This window comes from Zosterops lateralis (genome assembly GCF_965231275.1).
Source record: "Zosterops lateralis genome assembly, chromosome: 18".
Classification (NCBI taxonomy): domain Eukaryota; kingdom Metazoa; phylum Chordata; class Aves; order Passeriformes; family Zosteropidae; genus Zosterops; species Zosterops lateralis.
In genome coordinates, this window is record NC_139778.1 from 1,242,525 (window position 1) to 1,266,191 (window position 23,667).

Sequence of the window (23,667 nt, forward strand, 5' to 3'; positions counted from 1 at the left end):
GAGTTCCATATTTATTATCATTTGTTCATAGAATCACACAATGGTTTGGGTTGGAGGGGACCTTAAAGTTCATATCACTCAATCTCTGCCATAGGCAGGGACACCTTCCACTAGACCAGGTTGTTCCATGCCCTGTCCAACCTATCCTTGAGCACTTCTGGACAATTAACACACCTTTTTTTTTTTACTTTCTGCTTGTTGTGGTAAGAAACTAATTTGTAGTAGTATCTTAATGAACATTAAATAGTTTACTATTTGAGTAGGGGTCTCCTTATCGCGTTTTTGTAATTTGCCTTCTTTATTTCCTGTGCTTAAAAAGCGTTACTAAAGAAATATCTTAAAAGTTGTTGCCTGTGGACTTCTGAAATATATATTTTTTTTTAAAGTCACCTTGAGGGAAGTTCTGGGCCTACATCACAGCACTCCGAGTACAGTCTTGATCTTTGTAGTTGCTGCAAAATCACTGATCTGACTTTTAATGTGGCATTAAAATGACTTTTAATTTTTGATACTGCTGGAGGGATGTAGGAACCAGCTGCACTGCTGTTCTGCTTCCAGTTCTTACTTTCCCACTCGGTGACTGTGAGGTAGCAATTCCTGCCCCAAAGAAATGGGAGAGGAAACTGCATTTGTGCTTCTGCTATTTTATACCCTGATAAGAGTTACTTCTGCAGCAATGGGATGTTTCAGACCTGCACTTGTAGCTTTTGTGTGCATTTGGAAAGAGGATAAAATCTACTCCCTTTAGCCATGCCAAATTAGGATAAATTTTACATTTTCCACTCTTGGTGGGATTAAGCTGTTTTTGAAATCTTTGGCAACCATGAAAAAGGATTTACCACCACTAAAATTGGTTTAAGTCATAGTATGAACTTGATGAATGCTTTTTCTTACTGTTCCCAGAGGTGACTTTCTTCCTTAGAGAAGAAAGTTGAGTAAACACTGTGCCATAAGATTTTAAGTATTTTTCATTTGAGAGAAGCATTTTGCAGAAAACTTTGGCTCTATTTTACAGCCATCAGGTTGTTTTCATTTTTGTACGTTTTTCTGTGCCCCAAATCCATCTGAACTGGCTTTTTAGGTGATTTTTTTTTCTCCCTGCTCTGAGAAGAACTTGCCATTGCCTGAGAATCTGTCGTTGTTGCAATCCACATTGCTGAAGGACATGTCACAGACTAATAAAGATTGCCAAGTGGGTGGGACCCTGACATCAGATATACTCAGCATTGGATCTGGGTCCTGTGACAGGAAAACAAGTCAAGATGTAAAGAGACAGATGACATAAATATAGGAAGAGATATTTCATTTGGCTAATAATGTGCTACTAAATCCTTCAGTGGTTGTGTGCAGGACAGAGGGTTCTAAATATCCTGTGCTGTTGTGTAGTCTCAGTTCTTATTTATTCCACAGATCTCTGCAAACTTTCAAGTGGGTTTAAAATTGATTACATAAAGATATTTTGAGATTAGTTTATGGGGGACTTTTTCACACTTTTTACGTGAGGTCTTTGAGGACAGGTTGGACAAAGGTCTGAAATGACACAGTTGGTCCTGCCTGGAGAAAATAAGGATGGATTAAATGGGAGTTGCCAAACTAACTAGTTCTAACTAGTTCTTCTGTCATACTTGTGCAGGCTTAGTCAGGATGTGATGATCAATGTGCCTGTGATAATACTATCAACTAGAAGGAAAAATGAAACCAAGTAAAAATATTCAAAGTCCAAAGTTCTCAATCCCAAGTTCTGATCAGATATAGTTTACAGCAGGGGAGTGAAAAATACTCAGCTGTAATTACAGAAATGCTTTAAAGTATAATAATACAGAACATTTTTTCAACTTTAACAAAATGAAGGTAAACTAGTGGAAGGTAACAAAACTGTTCTAGGCAAAACCAGTTTTACCACTTGCAGCTGAAGAACTTGAGAGGAAATACAACATTATATCTATCTGTAATTTTGTGAGTAAGAATGACATCAATTGCTCTGAATGACTGTTTGTTATTCATGAGTATAATTGTCCCTGGCCTTTAGCAAGCTATGGCACATTTTGGGGGAAATCATCAGAGAAACAACTAAACAAAGATGTTACAGTTTTATAGTTCTTCTTTCATGTTTTCCCATGTTTAGTGTAACAAACTGTGTCGGTCTTTAGCCCCAGTGCCAAATTTGTGTCAAACTTTGGAGCCCTTTGTGAAAGGCCAAGAATAGGCCAGACATGACTTGACTGTTAAAGGGGCAAAAGTCTCGAATCAGTTACTACAAAGAAGACACGAAACAAGCTTAAACATTGAGGTTTTCAAATTATGTTGACTAATTAATATTCCCAAAGTTTGCGTGGAGGGAATAGAAGGATTTCTGCACGTCTGTGTTTGAAGAGGGATTTTTGAGGCAGCCCCCAAAGCGGAGCTACCTGGGCTGTGTCAGCTGTCTGTTCCTCAGTCGTGTCATGGTTTAGCTTCAAGCAGTCATATGAACACCATGCCCAGTCCTGTGATAGCTCTGCAGGGCTGCTCTGAAAGGAACTCTTGTTTCACTTCATGGGTTTTGATGCATTTCTACATCTGAAGTACTTTTTAGTCAGAACTTCTTCTGATGACTCAGTTCAACTGAAGCCCTTTTCATAAGGTTATGAATTTCTGCTTTTGTCAAAAGCTCTAAAACACAATGTCTAAAACGTAGCAATAGTTCATTAACAGTTGATGTGTGACCATTTGAAATACTTTTTCCACTGGATTTTCCGAACAATATTCAAATCAAATTACTGTTTTTAAGTTGCTGCCTTCACTGTCTCTTTTCTTCCATGTGGTCCTCAGCTGTCCTTGCCTCTTTAACTCTTGTGGGTGTTTGGGAATTTTTCCTGCAGAGGTTTCTGGTCCTCCCTGTTCCATGACCCTTCTGCATAACTTGTGTTGATGGCCTTGTCTTCTTGCAATGCAGAGCATAAAGTACTGCATGGCCTAAAACATCAATGGCTTTTGGAAATATTTTGTGGCAGCAATACACGCTGAATTTCTTGGGTTTTTTGGGTAAAATAAATAGAAAAAAAAAAGCTTTTAAAGCAGCTATAATGGTCTGTTGGTAATTTTTATGCTAGGGAATGTAAACACTGATGCATTCACAGTGAACTCTGGAATATTGAGAATCACAAAGTTGGTAAACCAAGGAAACAGAAGGTGATGGTGATCAGCAGAGTTTTCCGTGCAGCTGACAGATTGTAGATGGTTATTAAGGATGTGATGAAGACTATGAGAATTTATAGCAGAATTGGGTGGGAATGGAAAAAATATCAAATAATTTTGGTTGGCACTACTGCTGGTGTGTCCCTGTTGCAGTGTCTGTACCTTTATGGGTGAAAATAACTTCACTGATGATCATTCAAACTAAGGATACCAAGACTCCCTGTGTTCACATGAACTGTTAACAATTGTACATTAAGTTAGGCAATAATGAAATAATTGATATTTATGTTAATCCCAAGCAGGTTCTCTGGAGTAGCTGGCACTTAGTTGAAAGTTGTCACACCTGGGCTGAGTGCTTGTCTGATGGACCTGGACTGAAATAGTTCTTTCTGTGGATCTGTTCAGTTGTTTTGGAAACCACTTCACACCTTCCTGGCTGTGAAAGGCTGCTGTGCTACTTCCTACCTGCTGTAAAACCTCTAAATAGTTGTTTGTTCTAACTTAAGTCTTTTGTTGTTGTTTAGAAATTCATTGAGTTTGAAGATTCTCAAGAACAAGAGAAAAAGGACTTACAGACCAGAGTGGAAGCATTAGAGTCACAAACTCGACAACTTGAACTAAAAGCAAAAAACTATGCTGATCAAAGTAAGTAAAACATGGTGCACTCCCTGTGAGTGATGTTAGTGCATTGTGATTTTTGTTCTGTAAAATAATAATACATACACTAAATATCTGTGCCCTCTGATTCCTGTATTTACACAGATAACTGGGTTTAACTCTTGTGCAAGTCTGTTTTCTTTGGAATACAGATACAGCTTGTGACTTGTAATCTGATTCTTCTGGTATCCTGCTTGTATTGTTTGCCTTTTAGACAGTGCTGCTTTCACATTTCAACAACTTTTTCAGGAGATGGTTAGATTACTTCCTTGTTAGTGATGATAAAATAAGCTATTTTCTTCCTATTAAACAGTTGTCTGTGCTAAAATAAAGGTAATCTTCAGGTTTAGAAGCACAGCTGGGATGAGAAAGAGCATTGATGGTGATTCTCATTAACTTTTAAATAATTTTTGCAGAATTATTTATTTCTATGAGACATTTACAGAAAAAAGTTCAGGAAAAAAGGTTTAGGAAGAACATTTCCCTTTTTAGAGATGTTCTGTGTAATTTAAAAAGAACTTCTGGAAACTTCAGAAAAAGATGAGAGTGATCACTTGTCTTGAAACGCTTGAAGTTCCATGTATTGTAGATTAGACATTCTGCTGGGCTGCTTCTCCAGCCACAGAGTCATTGAATGACACTTTTTCTGTAAAGTTTAATTTTCAGTGGCGTGACTGAGTCTAAAGCAGGGCAGAAGTATTAGTCTGAGGGTGTTAAAATGAATGTAGGTGGTTTCTAGTGCAGAATTTTACTGAAATTTGGACAGTTCAGAGTGGTGTTGGCAGATCTTAGAGGCATCATCTGCTCCATTATCCATTATTGGTGTGAAAGGATTTGCCCAAGAAACTCAGTTATTCCAGTAGAAGCACTGAATGTTGCTTGAACTACTTTTTTTGTTGCTAAAAGAAGTTGTAACTACATAAAGCTCTAGTGATAGAACAATGAGTTTTGGACAGTTCCAAAATCTACTTATTGGAGGAAAAAAAAAAATCTTTTTATTGGAGAAAAACCATCTGTGATGGCAAAATTGTATATTTGGAGAAACAATTGGGCTGGGTTTAATGCCGAGTTTGCTTATGCTTGACTTTGATAAACTGTCCAGGACAACATGAAAGGCTGCTGGGAAGATTTGACATTCTGCTGATGCAGAGCAAGATCAAAGGAGACATAAGCGCATTTGTTGAACATCTAATGAATATTATGCAAGTAAACTGGTTTTCTTAGTGCTCTAAATTTCTAAAGTATGAAAACCATGCAAGCATCTATATTTGTGAAACACCTTAACCTTACTGCATTACCTTGTTTTGTTTCACAGACCAGGCAACTCTCATGTTGTATCACTGATATATCACTTTAGTTTTTCTAGCTATATTTCTTTTTCTCTTCTACTTCCTATAGCACTGACTGTGCATCTAAATTAGGGCTCTGGTATTGCCAACTGTGTTACCACATCAACATTCAAAACAGTGGCAGTGTTATCACTGGTAATGGGAGTTGCAAATGCCTGGCACAGTGCAAGTAAGCAAATAAAACCTGGGTCTGGAGTGTAGAGTGAGATCAGGACATCAGTTTGTGACAGCAGTAATAGATAAGAATGAAAAACAGGAAAAATGTGGTTCTGTGTCATACTTTAACTACAAGACTTTTTGCTTCTTGTAGGCTGCCTGTGCTCTGTGTGTTTTTCCTCAAATAAGCAAAGTCTGTGAGGACAAGTTTTGTCTGTTTAAAAAGTTTTGACTCATTCTCTTGAACACTGGGCATTTAGTGAAGGTTTGTCAGCTGGGCAGCTCTTACCTTACGTGGTTGAGTTCAGCTTTATTGTATGTGCTTAAACCTGTGTGCCAGTTAAAATTGCTCAAGAAGTTATGGTTGTTATGTCCTGAATTTTAAGTGCTTGTTTGTGCAGTCTAAGTGATCGTCATACTAAATCAAAAGAAAACAAAAGGTATTTCTTTACACTTAAATTTACCCTGTGGGATTGCATCCATGGCCATGTATTCAACCAGGTAGGTTGGAATAAAGCAACATTTTGAAATTAGAGAAGTGAAATCAGGAGGTTTTGTGTCAACCTGTTGTTCACTGACTTCTTCCCCCCATCAGAAATTGAAACAGTTGCTGCCAGATGCCTGAACTACCTTGAAGTGCTGTGTTCTTTCTTAGGAGGAGATGGAAAGAGCTGAGATGACAGCAGGACACTGCTGGGTGGACTGTGAGCCCAGCAGAGGATGAAACCACGAGTGGTGGGAGCAGATTCACTGGAGTTACCACTCCTGCATGGTGTTTAGTCAGTTCTGGTAGTTGGTGGGCTGTGCTGGTTGCCTAAGTCAATTTTACTGCCAAAAAATGGTGCAATATATGGCACTCTAGGATAATTCATTAAACTTTACAGCTGCTCAAAGGAGAGCAGAGGCCACAAGGATTTGTGGCTTCTATTTGAGCACAGGAATGTACAACACTGATGAAGCTCCTTGGCTCGTGGTGCAGCTTTTCATCTCATTTTGCACTTGGCTGTAATTTTCCCTGGGTTGTCCCTGTCCCCTGTGTGTCCTGGCTCTCAGCAGTACCTGCACAGGGAGGGGGGAAGGGCAGTGCCTGTGCTCTTGGGGTCTGTGCCATGTCAAGCAAGTTAAATAGCACAAAGTTCCTGGGTATTTGTTTAGGAATGATGTTGGTACAGGCAGAGTTTTTAGAAGTTCTTGCTGTGGATCTGTAGTAAACTTTTACCGAGTGATGGCAAACGTCTATTTCTGGCTTTATGACTTATCCAGAATTTATGTCATTTTTTCCTTCTCAGCAGCAGAGGGCACCTGTGAACACGATAATGCCACTTGTTCAGTAAATAACATTCTTCTGTTCTGCAGTGGTGGATCTGAGGCCAGTGCCAGTCTTTGATATAATCTTAAATACTTCTTACAAGAACTTAAAAATACATGACTTCCACATTATTTCAAGTCTTTGCTGTTGTGAGACCCTCCTAGTTCTGCTTGTAATTTGTTTGCAGTATTAAAATATTTGAGATGTCGACCTTGGACCTGAAAAATAGAAGGCTGTTAAAAACTTGTAATAGCAATACACAGCTCATTTGTCCAGCAGTGCTCTGGATACATGATACTGCTGGGACACTGATAGTGCTCAGTCTCCAGTTACAGGAAAGGGATATGATCTTCTCAGAGCTCATGGGATGTTCCATGGAGTTATAGGAGAGGGGCTACAGAGGTTTATTTTAGTTTCCTTCCTCGTCTCTCTTTCTGGGAATGTCAATTTTCTTTATGTATTACAGGCTATAAGTTAATTAAATTTTTGGGAGTAAAAAAATGACTAGTATATATTGACTTACTACAGGAATGGAAGAGCTTTGGCATAAGCTTTCTGAAGGACTCATTCTTGGAGTAAATTATTTATTAGAGAATCTGAAAAGCGCAATGTCTGCATGGCTGAAGTGTTTTCTGATGGAGGTGGTAGGCTGTGGGAGTTGAAAGATTTGGCTCCTTTTCTGGATCTGCCTAGTGCTAAAGTACAACCAAGATAACAAACTGCATTTGACAAGACATACCTGAGTTTCTCAAACCTGAGCTTTGTGCACAAGATAAATTACATTTGGGGGGAAAACTACATTTGTAAAAGAAACCTAACAAAACAAACAAATCCCAAAGAAATATAATCCCAAGAAACAGCTCTTAGGTTTTGGAGCTGTAAATGTTGTGACACAGCTCTTGGGATGATGGTATTTCCCATGTCAGATGACACTGTGGCTATTGCTTGCTGAGGGCTTTATTTGGGATATGAGACAAATGCTTTGGAAGCTGACCTAAAAACATTTGTTTTTCTCAGGAGCTAAACAGAACTATTGCTTCCACTGGCTTCAAGAGAAAATGCAAGACCAGGTTTTGTTGTGAATGTCTGCAAATGTTATTTGATATTTGATTTTCCTCTGAGCTCTCAGGACACCAGCATTGGTGTTATGTATGTCCAGGCTGTCAGCCACTCATGGGTAATTTGAAGGCATCCAATATCTGAGATATCTCTGCACATGGGATATCACGCAGCTCATGTGTATCTGTAGTTAACAGGGAGACTCTGATGTGAACTTTCAGCTGTGAAGTTTAACGGAAACTTCCCAGAAAATTGTTTTGAGATTTGGTTTGCGTATCTGCACAGATGGTGAAATAAATAAATAAACTGGTGTGAAACAGCTCTGTCAGTAAACTCTGCTTCTGGGGATGGCTCAACTGGTGTTCATCTCAAGGAATACAAGAAAACTTTTCAATAGATCCTGGAAAGAAGTTGAAAAGTTCAGGTTTGTTCACTGGGGGTCTGGATTGTTCCTACTTCATTTTCACAGAGTGACAGCAGCAGAACTAATCTGATTTCCAGCAAAGGAGGAACAGAATGGCTTGAGTTCTTGTATTTCTCGATTAGCAGATGTGGAACTGAACTGTTTGCTAGTGTGTTCTCAGTGTGGATGTTCCTCATCTCTGATGAAGTCCCTCATTATCTCAGGTTTGTTTACCAGGCAGATTCCCCTTGCCCTTTGCCACACTGTGCCTCAGGTGTCAGTCACTACACCTGAAAAATCCTTCTGTAAGAACTGTGAGTATCAGGGTGTGCTGGAAAGGGAGGTTTTCCTCCTGACTGTGCATTTCCCAGTGCCTTTCCTGGCTGCCCGGTGCTGTTCCCAAAGAGCTGCTGTCTCTGGTTTTGGGAGCCAGCAGCCCACTAGATGGAGCAGGGGGTACAGCTGGCTCCAGAGCAGGCACCAAGCCAAACTACAAGGCCTCAAGGCTAAAATAAAATGGAGCAGGAAATCAGAGCAGTGGTTGGCCTGCTTTAAGCTTAGCTGTTAATATACCTGAGCAAAAGTGGTGAGAAGAGCTTGAGATCCATTGGTGTGTAATTAACTGCTCATGTGTGGTTTTAAATTAAGAGAGTATTGTAGTTTGTGCTGGAGTTTGGTTGTTATAGTGATTCTGTTGCTCAAAATATTGCAGTAATTAAGAAAACAACTTCAAATGTCTCTTAGACTCTTACATTCATCAGTTTTCACTGGCTTTTAAGACAAATACAGTCTGCTAAAGCTTTTGTGTCCACGCTGACTTAATGTAGATTTTCTCAGACAGAGACTTGCTTCAATAGCCAAGTTTATAAATGGAGCATCCCACTGTTTGCAAAGAAGTCAATCAAAGATTTTCTCACTGAAACACTTCTTTGTGCAGAGTGGGCAAGAAGTTGGATTTTTTTTTTACTTGATTTTGTGTAGAAGTTTCTTGTATATATTCTTGATTGTTTGAGTTTCAGTCTATGTGAGGGGTGTCCTGGCATGTGGTTGTCTTCATATTAAATGTTGTAGCAGAATGTTTAAAGAGGTGAGGTTTCTTTGTTTGCTTTTGGCTTTTCTTTTTAAGTTCTGTGGTGGGTTTTTGGTAACAAATTGCAGGGATTTGGGGTGCCTGAGACACAGTGCAAACTTGAGCAATCTAGGAGTGTCAGGGATAAGACCATTGCTGCTGCATGTGTTGGTATTTGCTATCAGCAGAGCATTCTTGACAGTTAAATTATTGTCATAATTTCAAGTGCCCTACTTATTAAACTGAGATCTAGAAGATGATCTTGTCAAGGGGTTGAATTTTTCACTGGTTTTACAAATCAGTTTTCTGCGCTGGTTTGATTTGCAGGTCTTACCACTTCCAGGATAAACACTTGTTTGATAGCTCAGTCCTCTTTTCAGCCCACAAGTGTTATGTGTGCTCTTTGGCAATTAGTTAGGAGGTCATAAGGTCCTTCTGCATCTGCATCTTAACTTTGGTGTGGGACCTGCATTAAAGAATAGAGCTGGATGAAAGCTGTCCAAGGAGAGTCTTCAGACAGTCCTGGTGCCAGGAAAGGCTCATTTGTGAGCTGCATCTTTGTCCTGGCTTGTGTAGGAGGAACTTGTAATTCCTCTTGAAGGCATCACACTGGTTGGATTTGCCATTCTAGCAGGTCTGTTTCTCTTTCTCCCCCTCAGGCTTATCAGGAGTTTGAGGCAGAGGACAACATACAGATGAAGGGTTCCAAACTTGGTAAAAGCCATCAGACTTGGGAGGTAAGCTCTGACTTTTGAACAGGCAGGGTGGGCAGCTTGGCTGCCTAATTCCTCATAATGCTGTCAGGAGACAGAAACTCCAGTTTCTCTAGTTTACTGTTGCATTTGATCTCCCATTTTCAGGCATAATTGATTTTCTGTGAGAGAACTTTGATCAAGATTGGTACCTCAGGTCATTAAAGGTGTTAGAACATTGACAGTGCTGGAGAAGTTTGCACTAGGCCTTGGGTTTGAGTTTGTGCTGATGTTTCAGGGGGATGCCTTCTCATCAGCCTAAAAGCACTAGAATATTTGCATTTTATGCTCATACTTATGATGCTTGAAGACCTTTATATTTTTTCCACATAAGCTTCTAAGAGTGCAACTTTTTTGTTGCATTTTATATTTTGCGGATGTATTATCTTGAGCAATGTAATCTTGTGATGTAAGATCTTCCTTGATGTAACAAGGCTTTGTAATGACACATTGCAACAGGGACAATGGCTACTTTTGCTTTTAGAATTTATACAATCAAACTAATTTTATCATCCACCCATAAGAATTTGACATGTTAGTGGAAAAATGTCTAAGGCTGAAATATCAGAGACATTTTTTGGATTGTTACTTAAGTCAAACTGATAGAAACTATGTCTGCCTGGCACTTGGTAGGCCCAGCATGTGTCAGGCAGTGCCAGCACACAGCTCTATTCTTCTTGAGATGTTATCAAGGCCAGGCCTCCACTCCTTTGTATGTTCATGTATTAAAATGGAACTGGCGACAGTTGAGTTTAAAATATATTTCTGGGTGCCAGTGAAAGGCATTTTGCCATCTTATTTAGTTCTGTTTAATAGTGACTTAAGTTTCTCAAAGTTTTTGGGGAAAGAATCTGGTGGTCTTCCTCAAAATTCTTCTGACTCCGTGACCAAGTCAGTGGTGATCTCTGATCCTTGGGGAGTATCTGATCTCTTGCACAGTGTTTAATTGAAAAAAGAAAGTGTCTTCTGTTGGTTGTTTTGGCAAGATCTTATCTTGATGGGAGGCATATTTTGGGTAGAATAGATTTCTGGTGCTGTCTCTCATCCTTCTGGTGTTGGAAAAACCAGTTCTGAGGACTGCTGATGTGTCTGTTGAGGGTATATAACTTAGTGCTCTTCTGGCTGAAACTTCCAGCTCTAGGAATGTAATGTATTGCCCAGCTGGAAATGGCTTCCAGAAGAAAGTGCTTTATGTCAGTTATATCATCTTCTGGGCCCTTCATTGTTTTAACCTCTGGACCTAATGAAAACCCAATGAAAAAGACCTTGTGGTCAGATCTAATGGAGAGATCCCCCTTGACCATGCAGCATCACTTGCTATGTACATTTGTCTTCGATGATTTGATTGAAGGAACTATTATTATAACTGGGCCATTAATGTTTTAAAACACTTTAAAGCATTTCTTTCTTCACAGATGGAGAGGAAAGTGGTGTGCTTCTTTATGGAACCTCAACCCCTGTGCAAGAGTGTGTTATATCCGTAACAGTGGGAAATTTTGTGGATTTCTTGAAGGCTGGTTTTGGGCAGCTGCAAAGAAGGGTGTTGGTAACACCTGATGTGATGTTAACCTTCATTAAATGTACTGTTGAGTACTTTCCCAGAATCCACTTGCAGAATTCATCCCTGGAGCTGGCTGCACTGTCTAGACATGAACTCCCTGAACAGTGTTGGGTGCATCACCCTGGTTTGTGTGGGAGCCGTGACTTCACCACCCAGAGTGAAGCAGCAGGGAGGCTCCTTGGACACTTGTTTTTTGGAGAGGGAGCTGGTCTCAGCAAACATGAGGCTCATGCAGTTTGCTCTTTCTGATCTCCTGTTTTCCCAAAGCAGGTTTAGCACAGTGGAAAGGTTATGAGGGAGATCCTCTGGGAGCTGTGCTGCACAGCCTGGTGGGAGCTGCTGAGTATCTCTGATGGGCAGCTGTTTAACATCTCATAACTCATGACTAGGATGTCGATCAGGCAAAGATAGTGGATAAAATATGATAACTTTGTTAATTTTAAGTTCTAACTCTTGTTTCTGTAACCTCTTACCAAAGGCTTCCATAAAACCACACTTCAAGTATACAAGGAGACTTAAACCACCTCGTGCCTCAAAACAATAAACTGAACTCTTTCATTCAGTAGTGTTCTGCATCACATAAATGTGTATTTTTTATCTACATGCTTTGTGGTGTAAAATACATTTTTCTCTATGCTGTGTTATAGATACATGTGCCTCCCCTGCTGCTGTTTGAGCCAAAGAGCTTTTGTTCCATTCAGTAACAGGGCAGAAATGGATTTGATCTGGCAATGTTAGGAATAATATTTGATGTAATATTTTGAGCAGATATTTATAGGTGGACTGCAAAAGGTTGTGTCAAGGAACTTAATGTTCTTATAAGAGCAAGATTAGATCAGTTCAGAATGTTTATACAGATTTGAGTGAGTAGACAGTTATGTACTTTGGTTCCAGCATTTGACTCAGGCAAAGACTTCTTTTTCCATTAAAACATACTTATGATAAAATACTGTGGCAAAATACAGATATATAGAACAAAAAGAAATGGTATATTGAGAATTAATTTTCAGGAGACCCAGTTGGCAGCATGAAAATATGCAAATTGCAGAGAAGATCTTGGCATTTGTCTTCAGATAATGTGTGTCTGGCAATGACTCTGGAAACGTGGAACTATGAATTTAAACTTTACCAGAGATATTTAAACATGGCAAGTAGAATAAGCTCAGTTACACAATTCGATACACATGCTTATGTCACATAAATATTGTGATAAATACCTAAATAAAAACATGGAATTCACATCTAAGCAGCAAAAAATAACACAATAAGTTGTATGTAGAAAATTTGAGTTCTCTTAGTTTTTTCTGCAAATTAAGTGCATTGGGATATCAGTTTGTTTCAGCTCGGTTTCATCTGAGCTGAAACACAGCATAGATGAGCTGAGCTGCTCAATTTGTTTAATCTCCCTCTAATAAGAACTTACTGTCCAAAGTTCTCCTAAATCTGCTAGATATATATTTTTAATTTCTTGGAATACCTACAGAAGTATTCAAATGTTTTCTGTCTTCCAATCTATTGCCTTAATGCTCAGTGAAGTGTGAGTGAATGCCAGCAGAAACCTTAATTTGAGTAGGGCTTGAACCTGTTGTAACAAATACCTTGCCTATGTTTGTCCTGGTTAAATACTCTGGAAATTGTGTGGATGTGTTTTAGGGAACTGATGTAGGACTTTAGCTGGAGCCCATGGCTTCATCTGGGATTGGGGGACGTGGCCTCTGCCTCTTCCTGCAGTTTCCATGTGAAACAATCTGGATTGCAGTGAGCAGTAAGCTGGCCTTGAACAGAAAAATCCCCTCTCAGTGGCCGAGCAATCAGCAGGGGAAAATAGGACTTGGGCTCTTTAGGGGAATGTAAATTGCAAGATTGTGCTGCTGGTGATGGACTTAGAAAGCTCAGTGATAAGAGCTTAAAAAGACAAACACTGACATACTTTTTATCTTGCTTTGTGCTGTTCACTACTAGGAGTACTCTGATCTGCTTGTTTAGTCCCAGGCAAGTCAGTCTCACTTACTAGAACTCTGAATTCAGTTTTAATTTGTTTTTTTCTTCTTCTTCTTCCAGTTAGCAGACTTGAGGAGCGGGAGGCAGAACTCAAGAAGGAATACAATGCCCTTCATTCAAGACATACAGAGGTAGGTTGTTACATCAAGATGATTTTGGGATATCTGTAAAAATACAGATCTGTGCAAAACCATTTGTTGTGAGCAATTGGGAAAATTAATGAATATTTTGGTTTGTACACTGAGTTGTAACCAGGCTTCATTTGGTGATGTAGTTTTCCTCATTCACATCTAAGTGTCTATTTTCTCCATGTTTGATGACACATCTGTCATTTTTATAGCTTTGTCAGATATTGAGAAGTTGTAAAAAGGAATTTGTTCTTCCATATTTCAAAGGCAAAGTTTCAAAACACTGATAAGCTTCAAAGAAATAGAAATGAAATTACATTTTCATACTCTTTCTGTCAATTTTTTGTGTTGGTTTTATTTGTACTGTTGAAGGAACAAATCCTTTCCAAATCTGGCCTACTGGGATTTGTGATTACAAGAGTTCCCTTTCATACTTTATTTATAACTGTTGAAAATGGGATTTGCTGATAAAGATGGAACAAGTTTGAATGTGTTAATTTAAATAAATAAGAGCCACACTGTTTACATTGGGTCCAGAGCATAAAAACAGGACTTGCAATGCTTCAATTTTCAGGAGCAGATTATCTTTCCATACAGGGATGTTTTACTGCTCAAGTCATATAAATATTTTAGTGAGGAAGTCACTAGGTCCTTTGAATTATTCTGATTAATGTCCCACTTGAGCACAGTTCTCCAGACTCTCCTTGCTTTGCCTTTGGAAGGTCAGAGATCTGATTTTAGGTCCTTGCCACCAAAGAGATCCATAATGACTGTCCCCAGTCCAAGAGACCCATGCAGGGAAAGGGAAAGCAGGTACAGGTGTCAGATTTGGTGACCTTAAATATTTTATACTCACAGTGGCTGAAAAGTGACTTGGAGCTATGACCAGTCTGTAGCACTTGTGTGACAAGACTTCTGAAGCTCTTAAAAATATTCATATATTTACTGAAATCAGAGCATTTTAAAAATCACATTTGTTACTAGATAGTCACTTTAAAATGGCACATGTTGAAAACTGGAAGTGTAAGTAAAATGAGTGCAAACCTGATATTTTCTCAACCTAGGAATTGCTAGCTCTTTCCAAAAAAAAAACTTTTCAACAGTTTGTTTTTTTTATTCCCAAAACAACCTTGTGTAAACAATATTCCTTTCCCATAACAACAGGTGTTGTTTGCTATTTCTGTTACTGAGCCAATAAAAGAAGTAACAATCCTATGGACCAATAACGTGCCTTCTTAGCACAGAATGTTATGAAAGAATTAAATAAATTATAAATAAAGCCTTCTGATTTCTACTACCTTCTGACTAGAGTCAAACATCTTTATTTTATGTCCTCTTGTGACAAATGAGAAGTGACAAATCTTAATGCTGCCCCTGAGGTTTGGGATCCTTTTGATCTGGAAGTACTTCAGAATATTGGGTGCTTCCCTTTTTCCCAACAAATTCTGACACTTCAGGTCTGTGTAGTAACTTTTTTCTTTTAATGCAGGTATTTTGGCAGACATCCAACTTCCTTTCAGCATTTAGGTTTAGCAGTTTTATTGGATCAAATATTTCTATCAAATACTTGGTTCTTAAACTTTTTTCTTCCTTGGAAGGGATACTTCTTTCTTTCTGAGTCCCCATCACAGTTGTCTTTACAAGTGGTAAACACACATCTTTGTTACTTACTGAAATGGCAATTATTTTTCTTTCAATTGACCAAAAAATGAACAGATCATTTAGAAAGATTTTTATTTTTTAAAAATTTAGCTCTAAGATGCTTACTTTGCCAGATGCCATGTTAAATATGCAATGTGACTGCATTTTGTGCAATCTTAATTTCTAGCAAGTTTTCTCTTCTGTCTTCATTATTTGTTTCCTTCTACCACTCACTCTGCTTCATTCTTTGTTTCACTGATCATGTTTCAGAGTTGGATGTCTTTCTCTTCCGACTCCTGGGCTGAGGTTCTGTATCCGTGTCCTTTCAGCCCTCCCTACCTGTCTGTGGCTGGAGTTCACTGCAGAGCAAAGGTGCTGTCTCAGCCCCCCAGGGAATGTCCCCCATTTTCAGTCCCAATAGACCAAGACCTACAGAGACTGAATCACTTTGGGGAGTTTTAGCAGGGCTGTGGAGCAAAGAGCTGAACCAATCCCTCTGTGCAGTGTGTGTTTTGTGGTGAGAGCTGGGAGATCTCCTTGGAGCTCAGCCTGTCAGAGACAGGGTCTGCATTGCAGTTCCAGCCCCAGCCTGCCCAGCATTGAGGTGTCTGTGGCTGCAGAGGCAGCAGGGCTGCCTTGGCTGGGAGGAGCTCTGGGGACAAGCTTTACCCTCCAATACCCTTCTGTTCCATCAGCATCTGTCTTGCTGCTCTCTGGAGAGGGAGGTGGGCTGGTTGGCTGGGTGCAGGATTTCCCATTAAGCCTCCTTCCCACTAAGACTCTACTTGGGCTAACTGGCTTGATTTTAAATGGATTAGGGTATGAGAACCTGAGCAGTTGAGATGGCAGATTGGAAGGTGGCATGTAGCAGGTAGTGAAGAGGATAAAATGTTTGGTCAGAACAGAATGGATGGAACAGCCTGAGCATATTCTGACTTCTATGCTCTGGTTCCTTGTCTTTCCTGTGTTTGCAGTGGGTTTTGATCTTGTGCTGATCATACTCTGCTCTAACACTCAGGTGAGATGAGTGACAAAGCAGTGTGCTGGAGTTCCTGAGGTGGAACTTCTATGCAAGGTCTTGTTTCCATCTTTCTCTGACTCTAAAGGACCAGATACAGGAAGCAATCATAGAGTCAAATGCTGGAAAGCAGAATGGTCAACAGTGGTCTAACACAAAAGTCTTCAATGAAATCTTTGCTCTTTGACTTAGAAAGGAATTCTGTTGGTTGTCTCTTGTATCTCAGATACTGTTCTGTTCAGTAGAATTTGGCTTTTCATGCCTGGATAAAAGCAGGCCTGTCTGCTCTTTGTACCTGTGGGGTTTTTTTTTTGCCTTTGGTGCTGAGATGATGCACTGCTGCTGCTGCCTCTGTCAGAACAAACCATTCAGGGTGGTTTTGACTGCTGAATAGGACGTAAAGGATCTTACTTTCCTTTTTCTGCAGACCTAAAGGGCATAACTTCATGACTTTGGTGCTGGCTTTTTAAAGGCTTGGCTAAAGCTTTTATATTTATTGCTCAGTGGGGAAACTGAGGCAAAGAAATACTTGAGATCTGCTGGAGAATTGACTTAGACCTGTGACTTCTCTCTGCACGGGTTTCCAAGATAAACCTCATTTTTCTCTATTTAAGGAAGTTATTCTTTCTCTCCTTTGGGAAACACCAGGCTGAAGTGGTTCAATATCTTTCCCTGGCACACAGAATATGGGCTTAGTTTAATGAAGCATAATTGGGCCATGGAAGTTTCTCAATGTCCTGCACTGATACAATGTGACAGAACAGTGAGCCCGGCTCTGGCATTGGGAATGGACTTTGTCAGGTTCATTAGCACAAACATATCCCCAGCAAGTCCTTGGGCAGGAAGAGAAGGCTGGTGGAGGTGTTTATTTGCAATTATAGCTAAGCATGGGCAGCTGTCACATTTTGAGATTAGACTTTGGATATCAGTTCAGGCCAACAGTTTTTCTAAAGCCTTATGCTGAGCATTAACAGCTTGATCTATAAAACCTGGATTTAGTATCTTTACATGTTAATGTATCTGCCAGCAGCACCATCTTATGTGTGGATAAAGATGCATCAAGCCCTCTGGGGGGAATGGTGCTTTTACTTAGGTGAGAAACTCACCACAAACCCTGATGGGAAAAAAGGTACTTACGTGGGACTATGTTTAGGACTTTGATACTGAATTAAGGAGATTCTAGAAATATCTGTTACCTCAATGAAATTAGATTATGTGGGACAGAGAAAGATCTAAATACACACAGTTGGGTGCACATTCCCAAAGGGAGGAGCTGCTTGTGCCCAGCCTGATTGGATCTGCAGGATAAGCAGCAAGGGCTGCAGCACTGAGCCTGGTCTGACAGCCAAAGAATTACTAAAACCTGTCCAGGGGAGCTAAAGCAGTGACACAAAAAGGAAGGAGTGAAAGAGCAAGGAATGTATAAAGGAGGTGCTCTCAACCTGGTTAAGGCAAAGGTGTAGGTAACAACGTCCCCAGCATGGCATATTCACATTGTTTATGACAAATGCCAGGCTTGTATACACTGGGAGTGGTTGTATTTGTAAGGGTAGAAATTGAAATTAGTGTCAGGATGTTGTTGTCTTTTATTGAGTGCTGAAGTTTAAGATGTAGAAAAACCTTTAGCACTTCTGTAGTTGTAAAACTTGTCACGTGCCATATGAGGAAACCACTCTGAGTGTTTTTATGAGGTGGAAGGACATTGCATTTAAAGGGAATTGATTTCACATTCATGCTGTAATGTATTCAAAAGCATGTTGGAGTTGATTTGTACATGTGCCTTAAAATCATTAACACCTGAACTGTGAAATGCTGTTAACTAAGGTAAGTCTTCCAAATTCTGAGTTTATCTTTAATCCCCTCAGCTAATTCCAGTCGAGCAATGTGTTTAATTACAACAATGCTGAAGTGCTCTGTGTTTATGATGTGTGTTCCTTGGAACAACTGGCTGTATTTAAAATACTTGTGGACTTTGTGGGCAGCAGAGTGAATTGTCCATAGTGGAAGGTTATGGATGATTAAATATTGACTGCAGCTTGTATTGAAGAGAAGATGGGTAGACATAGTTAATTATTTATCATCTGTCCTCCAGCACAACTTCAGTAAAAATTGTGCTGAACGGAGAGCAATTCAATCCATTTAAGTCTATTTTTAAATTGTCAGTAATATTAAGACCTTTTTATTTCAACAGCTGAATAATCTCAAAACAGCAGAACTTCTAATCAGATTTTGAGCCTTCAGAGTTTTAGTGCATTAATTCCTTACATGATTTTGGCTCTTCATGGATATGCCAAGGCTCGAGAGTCATTTAGATTCAAAAGAATTTTGAACATCATCTGGTTCAAATCCCAGTGGTTTTGGATTGAGTCTTCAAAGTTTTATTGCACATGAGCAGTTAGAGTGGGCTTACTTCCCAAGAAGCTGCAGTATTTATTACTTTAACCTTCAAATTAATTTGGTGGGAGTTGGGAATTCACACACCATTTCTTATGACTCAACAGCACCAGCTGTGGAGCTCCCCATCCTGTGGGGAGGGAGGATGAGGAGCTCTTTTCCTTGTGGACACTATTCCAGTATTATCAATTTATATCCTTGAGGCAGAAAGTGGACTTTGCGTGGTTGTACCACTGTTCTGATTTTTTGGACACCACAGGCACATATATCCTGGATTTGTGGAGAAATTGCTGTGCAGCACTGCATGTGCACATAGAACCTCATGATTCTATGGATCTTAAGTTGCCATGCAGCACTGCACATTTTGTTTTTTATTTTTGGTTTCTTATAGCTTATATGCATTGTGCTGAAGTATGTGATCTGCAGATTTGCTTATTATCAGCACCATTTTCAGCTGCAGAACAATATAAGCTGAACAGTCCTTTAAATTGACCTGCCCTCCAGCCTCTGTTGGGTAATAAATGTGATGAGACATTTCAGTAAACAAAAGAACAGACTGAGAGGAGGGAAGAGAGTAGGTTAAAACCATGTCCTTTGCAAAACGTGAAAGTTGTGTGGGTTTTACTGACCCTATTTTTTTTTCCCCATGTGTTAGCAGTTCCCTGGAGAGGTACTAGACACTCATCTTCTGTTCACTGGCTGAAAAAACCCAGTTATTCTATTTAAAGTTTTACTTTGAGAAACCAATTGGTGTGCTGCAAATGGGGGTGTTTATAGGCAGGTCAGCAATATTTTCCTCCTGTGATGAGGGAATACGTGAGCAGGATACAGAATGATCTAATGTGCATTTCAAAGTTATGCACTCTTGGGGTCCCCCCAGCCTGGAATTTCTAAACTATCTGCATTATAATAAATTTGTGTAAAACTATGCAAAGGAACAATTGGAACATCTAGGTAATGACGGCGTTGTCCCAGATGGGAAGAGATGGAAGAGATGGATCAGAAATTCCAGAGCTGTGCCTGAAGACGGGAAGGGATGGAAGGGATGGATCAGAAGCACCAGGGCTGTGCCTGAAGATGGGAAGGGATGGAAGAGATGGATCAGAAATTCCAGAGCTGTGCCTGAAGACGGGAAGGGATGGATCAGAGACTCCGAAGCTGTGGCTGAAGACAGGAAGGAATGGAAGAGATGGATCAGAAATTCCAGAGCTGTGCCTGAAGGGATGAAAGGGATGGATCAGAAGCACCAGAGCTGTGCCTGAAGACGGGAAGGGATGGATCAGAGACTCCGAAGCTGTGGCTGAAGACAGGAAGGAATGGAAGAGATGGATCAGAAATTCCAGAGCTGTGGCTGAAGGGATGGAAGGGATGGATCAGAGACTCCGGAGCTGCGCCTGAAGATGGGAAGGGATGGAAGAGATGGATGAGAAATTCCAGAGCTGTGGCTGAAGGGATGGAAGAGATGGATCAGAAATTCCAAAGCTGTGGCTGAAGGGATGAAAGGGATGGATCAGAAGCACCAGAGCTGTGCCTGAAGATGGGAAGGAATGGAAGAGATGGATCAGAAGCTCCAGAGCTGAGGCTGAAGGTGCAGGAGGTCTCGGCAGCAGGGGCTGTGGGCCACAGAGCAGTGAAAAACTCAAAGCATTGCCAAAGAAGCAGCGGGAATGGGACAAGAGCGACCTGGCTCCCAGTGGGGCAAAGTGGGGCAGGCTCAGGGTCCCTGGACACCCAAGTAAACAGGGACAGGCCCCTCTTTTAGTAAGGCAGGCAATAAGAAGGTCCCAGTTCAGTGGCTGCTCCCAGGAGCAGAGGCTCTCCCCACAGCAGGAGAAGAAACAGGACCAAGCTGGGCACTCACAGCAGCAGTGAGTTCCCTTCCCCAAGCAGCAGCTCCACTGTCCTCTTGTGAAGAGACCCCGCCAGTGGCTAACCCATCTCAAGCACCCAGCCATCAGTGCTTCCTAGCAACGCAATGGGAAAAATTCCACAAGTAACAAGGAAAGAAAACCCCACCCTCAACAGCATATTTTATTCTCGTCTGAATTATTTTTCTTAGTTCAGGTGAATGCTGGGAAAACCAACATCTGTATGTAACCAGCAGATAACATAAGTTACTGATTTATAGAATATCCATCAGTCAGGATGTCTTAAGCCAGTTTGTTTGATCAGAAAAATCTGTAAGTAAGAATATTTATTCCTATGTAGCTAATGCTGGCGAGAAGCATTTGAGGAGAAGCTGGCACTAGTTGAGGTTGGTGGCATCTGAAGGTCAAACTCGGATACATTAAACCTGTCTTGAGAGTAACACATAAATGTAGGTTTCCAGGTCCTGCTGAGTTCAGTACTCATGTGTGCAGCTGCCCCCAAAAGAAAAGATTATATAAACCGGTTGTACAAATGCCTGGTAATATCACTATTCTGAAGTGTTTGTATACCCTTTGTAGAATAGCAGTTAAGAAATTACAGTTTTAAAGAATAGTTTGTTGGGTTTTTTTCCCTAGAGGAAGCTGTTAAGATTTGACCTGAATATGTCTCAGGAAAAAAAAAAGTACATTAAATTCCTCTGCAGTACACCTGTGATTTTTTTTTTCCTTTATTCTTCCTAGAGCCCTATTCATCTGTGAACATGAATGTTGAAAGTGCTAAAAATACCAGCTTGCACATAGGCTTCTCCTCAGGCTTTCCCAGTTTTAAATTCAGAGATGTGTGTCCAAATGAAGCCCTTGGAATGGTGCAGTGATACCTGGTCCTTCTCCCTGTGCGTGTCCTGGATCAGTTACATGCTGAGAGCAGCATCCTTTGGCCATGGGGGTCAGGGCTTGTTAAATAAATCATGACTGCAGGTGTAGTACTGTGCTGGCCTGTGTTTGTCTCTTGTGAGAAAGAGAGAGCAAGCAGAGCTCGTCTTGAGTGCTGAAAATCCACAGCCACTCTGTCCTTTGAATGAGATGTCAGCCTAGATAATTTAAAACCAAACTTCCCTTGTAGAAAATACAGAAAGCTGAAGTTTATTTGTATTTTAGTAGAAAAAAGGAAGAGAAATGGGGACTTCTTATTTCTGCCTACAGAAATAATTTAATTAGTAGCCTGTGGATTCAGAGTGTTTAATATTTGAGGAGCATATTGTCTGACCTTCACATTAGTTTGCAATTAGGCCTATAGTGCCTATTACGTATCATGTAAAAAATGCTTGTATCTGCTGGACATAGAGGGCTCAGACTCCAAAATGGTTCTGAACATGGTACTTCTTTTCCTAACTCATGTTTGAAATATGGCATGCACTTTCTTTACCCTTAGGATGTTCCCTGTGCATGAATGTACAAGAATATTCTCCAATATTTTTAATTTATTATGGATTTCTCTGGTGTAATTGGTTAATAACACTGATTGATCTGGTTAATAACACTGTAATTTTGCTTCTTTCTCTATTTCTTTAATGTCTCTAAATGGATTTACTATTTAGCATTACAGGGGGAGAATATATTGGTCAAGAACTATGCAGCTGTATGTAGTACAAGTAAATGTTACTAAATATTTCTTGCTGTTTCTGTCCTTTTAAACAGATGATACACAATTATATGGAGCACTTGGAAAGAACCAAACTTCATCAGCTAACAGGGGGTGATCAGCTAGAATCCACAACACACAGTAGAATTAGGTAAGCTATTTATTGCTCTCTCACCCTGAAATGAGAAAAAAAAATTCTATTCATTTGTGTTTGCAAGACTTTGTTCTTTAATCCTACAACAACGGTTCGGCTGAATCAGAAAGATTTGTTGTATGATTGGAATGTGGTAAGAGAACAGCGTGGAAATCCGTAGAAAGAGGCTTTTGCTGTCGTGCCGCTAAGCGTTGAGATATATTTGTACATTAATTAGCCTTAAACAATTTCAGCTTTTTGGAGTATTTACGTTGGGGCAGGCAGGGAAAATGTCAGCGGCTGTCCCGGCGCGGCCGCTCCGCCGTCTGGCTGCATCTTTGTGTGTGTGTGTGGCCATGGAGGCGTGCGCACGGTACCCGCTCGTCCTCAGGGCTTGCTGGGAATAGATTATGCAGATTCGGGAGCTTTGGAGCCTGTGAACCCTGCGTGGAAGGAGGGAGAAGCACTCTTGTTCTGGCCGTGCCTCTGCGCTACTGCATCGATTCGATGCCGCGAGGAGCGGCGAGGGGGAGGAGGGTGGTGATGTCATTGCTTTGGAGCTGCTGCAGAAGAGTGGAACGCCGCTGCTGCTGCTGCTGCTGATGGCATTGTTTTTGTGGTGGCGGCTGAATGACAGACTTTGCCTCCAAAGATCCCCCCTTGGCCCCTGCATAGCCTTCTTGGAGCCGGCGTTCCACCATGCCAGCGCAGCGCCATGAATCCGGGCTGCATGCTGCTGTTTGTGTTTGGCTTCGTTGGCGGGGCGGTGGTCATTAACTCTGCCATCCTGGTGTCGCTCTCTGTTCTGCTGCTCGTGCACTTTTCCATTTCCACTGGGGTGCCAGCTCTGACGCAGAACCTCCCAAGGATCCTCAGGTACTCTGACCCACTGAACCCCATCTTGGTGTGCTTTCGCTGCTCCCCTGCTTTCTGTTCTCCTGCATTTTTCAAACATTATTCAAAAATAAAATAAATTATGTATAAATGTCAGGTTTTGTTGAAAATGTGTCTATGTACAGAGATACAAATCTATTTTTATTGCCTTTTATTGAAGATCAGTTTATGTATCTCTTTCCTGTACAAAGATCTATCTTAACATCAATTTATTGTAGCCTGCTGCAAAAGCTGCAATGTTAATGTCACATTCAGTGTATTGTCAAATCTTGTGTAGCATAAATATCTGCAGTCTGTGGCTTTGTACTATTAAACTGCACCTGTTTTAATTAAAAGGCTTATGTAAGGTCAGTTAATTGATGTTAAAACCACAGTAATTAGTTGATCGTGTTATTTTCAAAAAATCTGATTATTGCTTGGCGGGGGGAAAAAAAAATCTCTCATGATTTAAGCATT

General features: G+C 40.5%; 1 protein-coding gene across 4 annotated transcripts in view; it reads left to right on the forward strand.

The window, feature by feature from the left end:
- The window catches only part of SPAG9 (sperm associated antigen 9), a 56,741-nt gene that overhangs the window by 1,692 nt on the left and 31,382 nt on the right, over nt 1–23,667 (forward strand). For all 4 annotated transcript variants that reach the window (XM_083874654.1, XM_083874652.1, XM_083874653.1 and 1 more), the window contains exons 2-4: nt 3,702–3,822; nt 13,554–13,624; nt 22,241–22,335. In XM_083874654.1, coding sequence (XP_083730780.1) covers nt 3,702–3,822; nt 13,554–13,624; nt 22,241–22,335 — 287 coding nt within the window. The remainder of the gene's footprint in view (nt 1–3,701; nt 3,823–13,553; nt 13,625–22,240; nt 22,336–23,667) is intronic.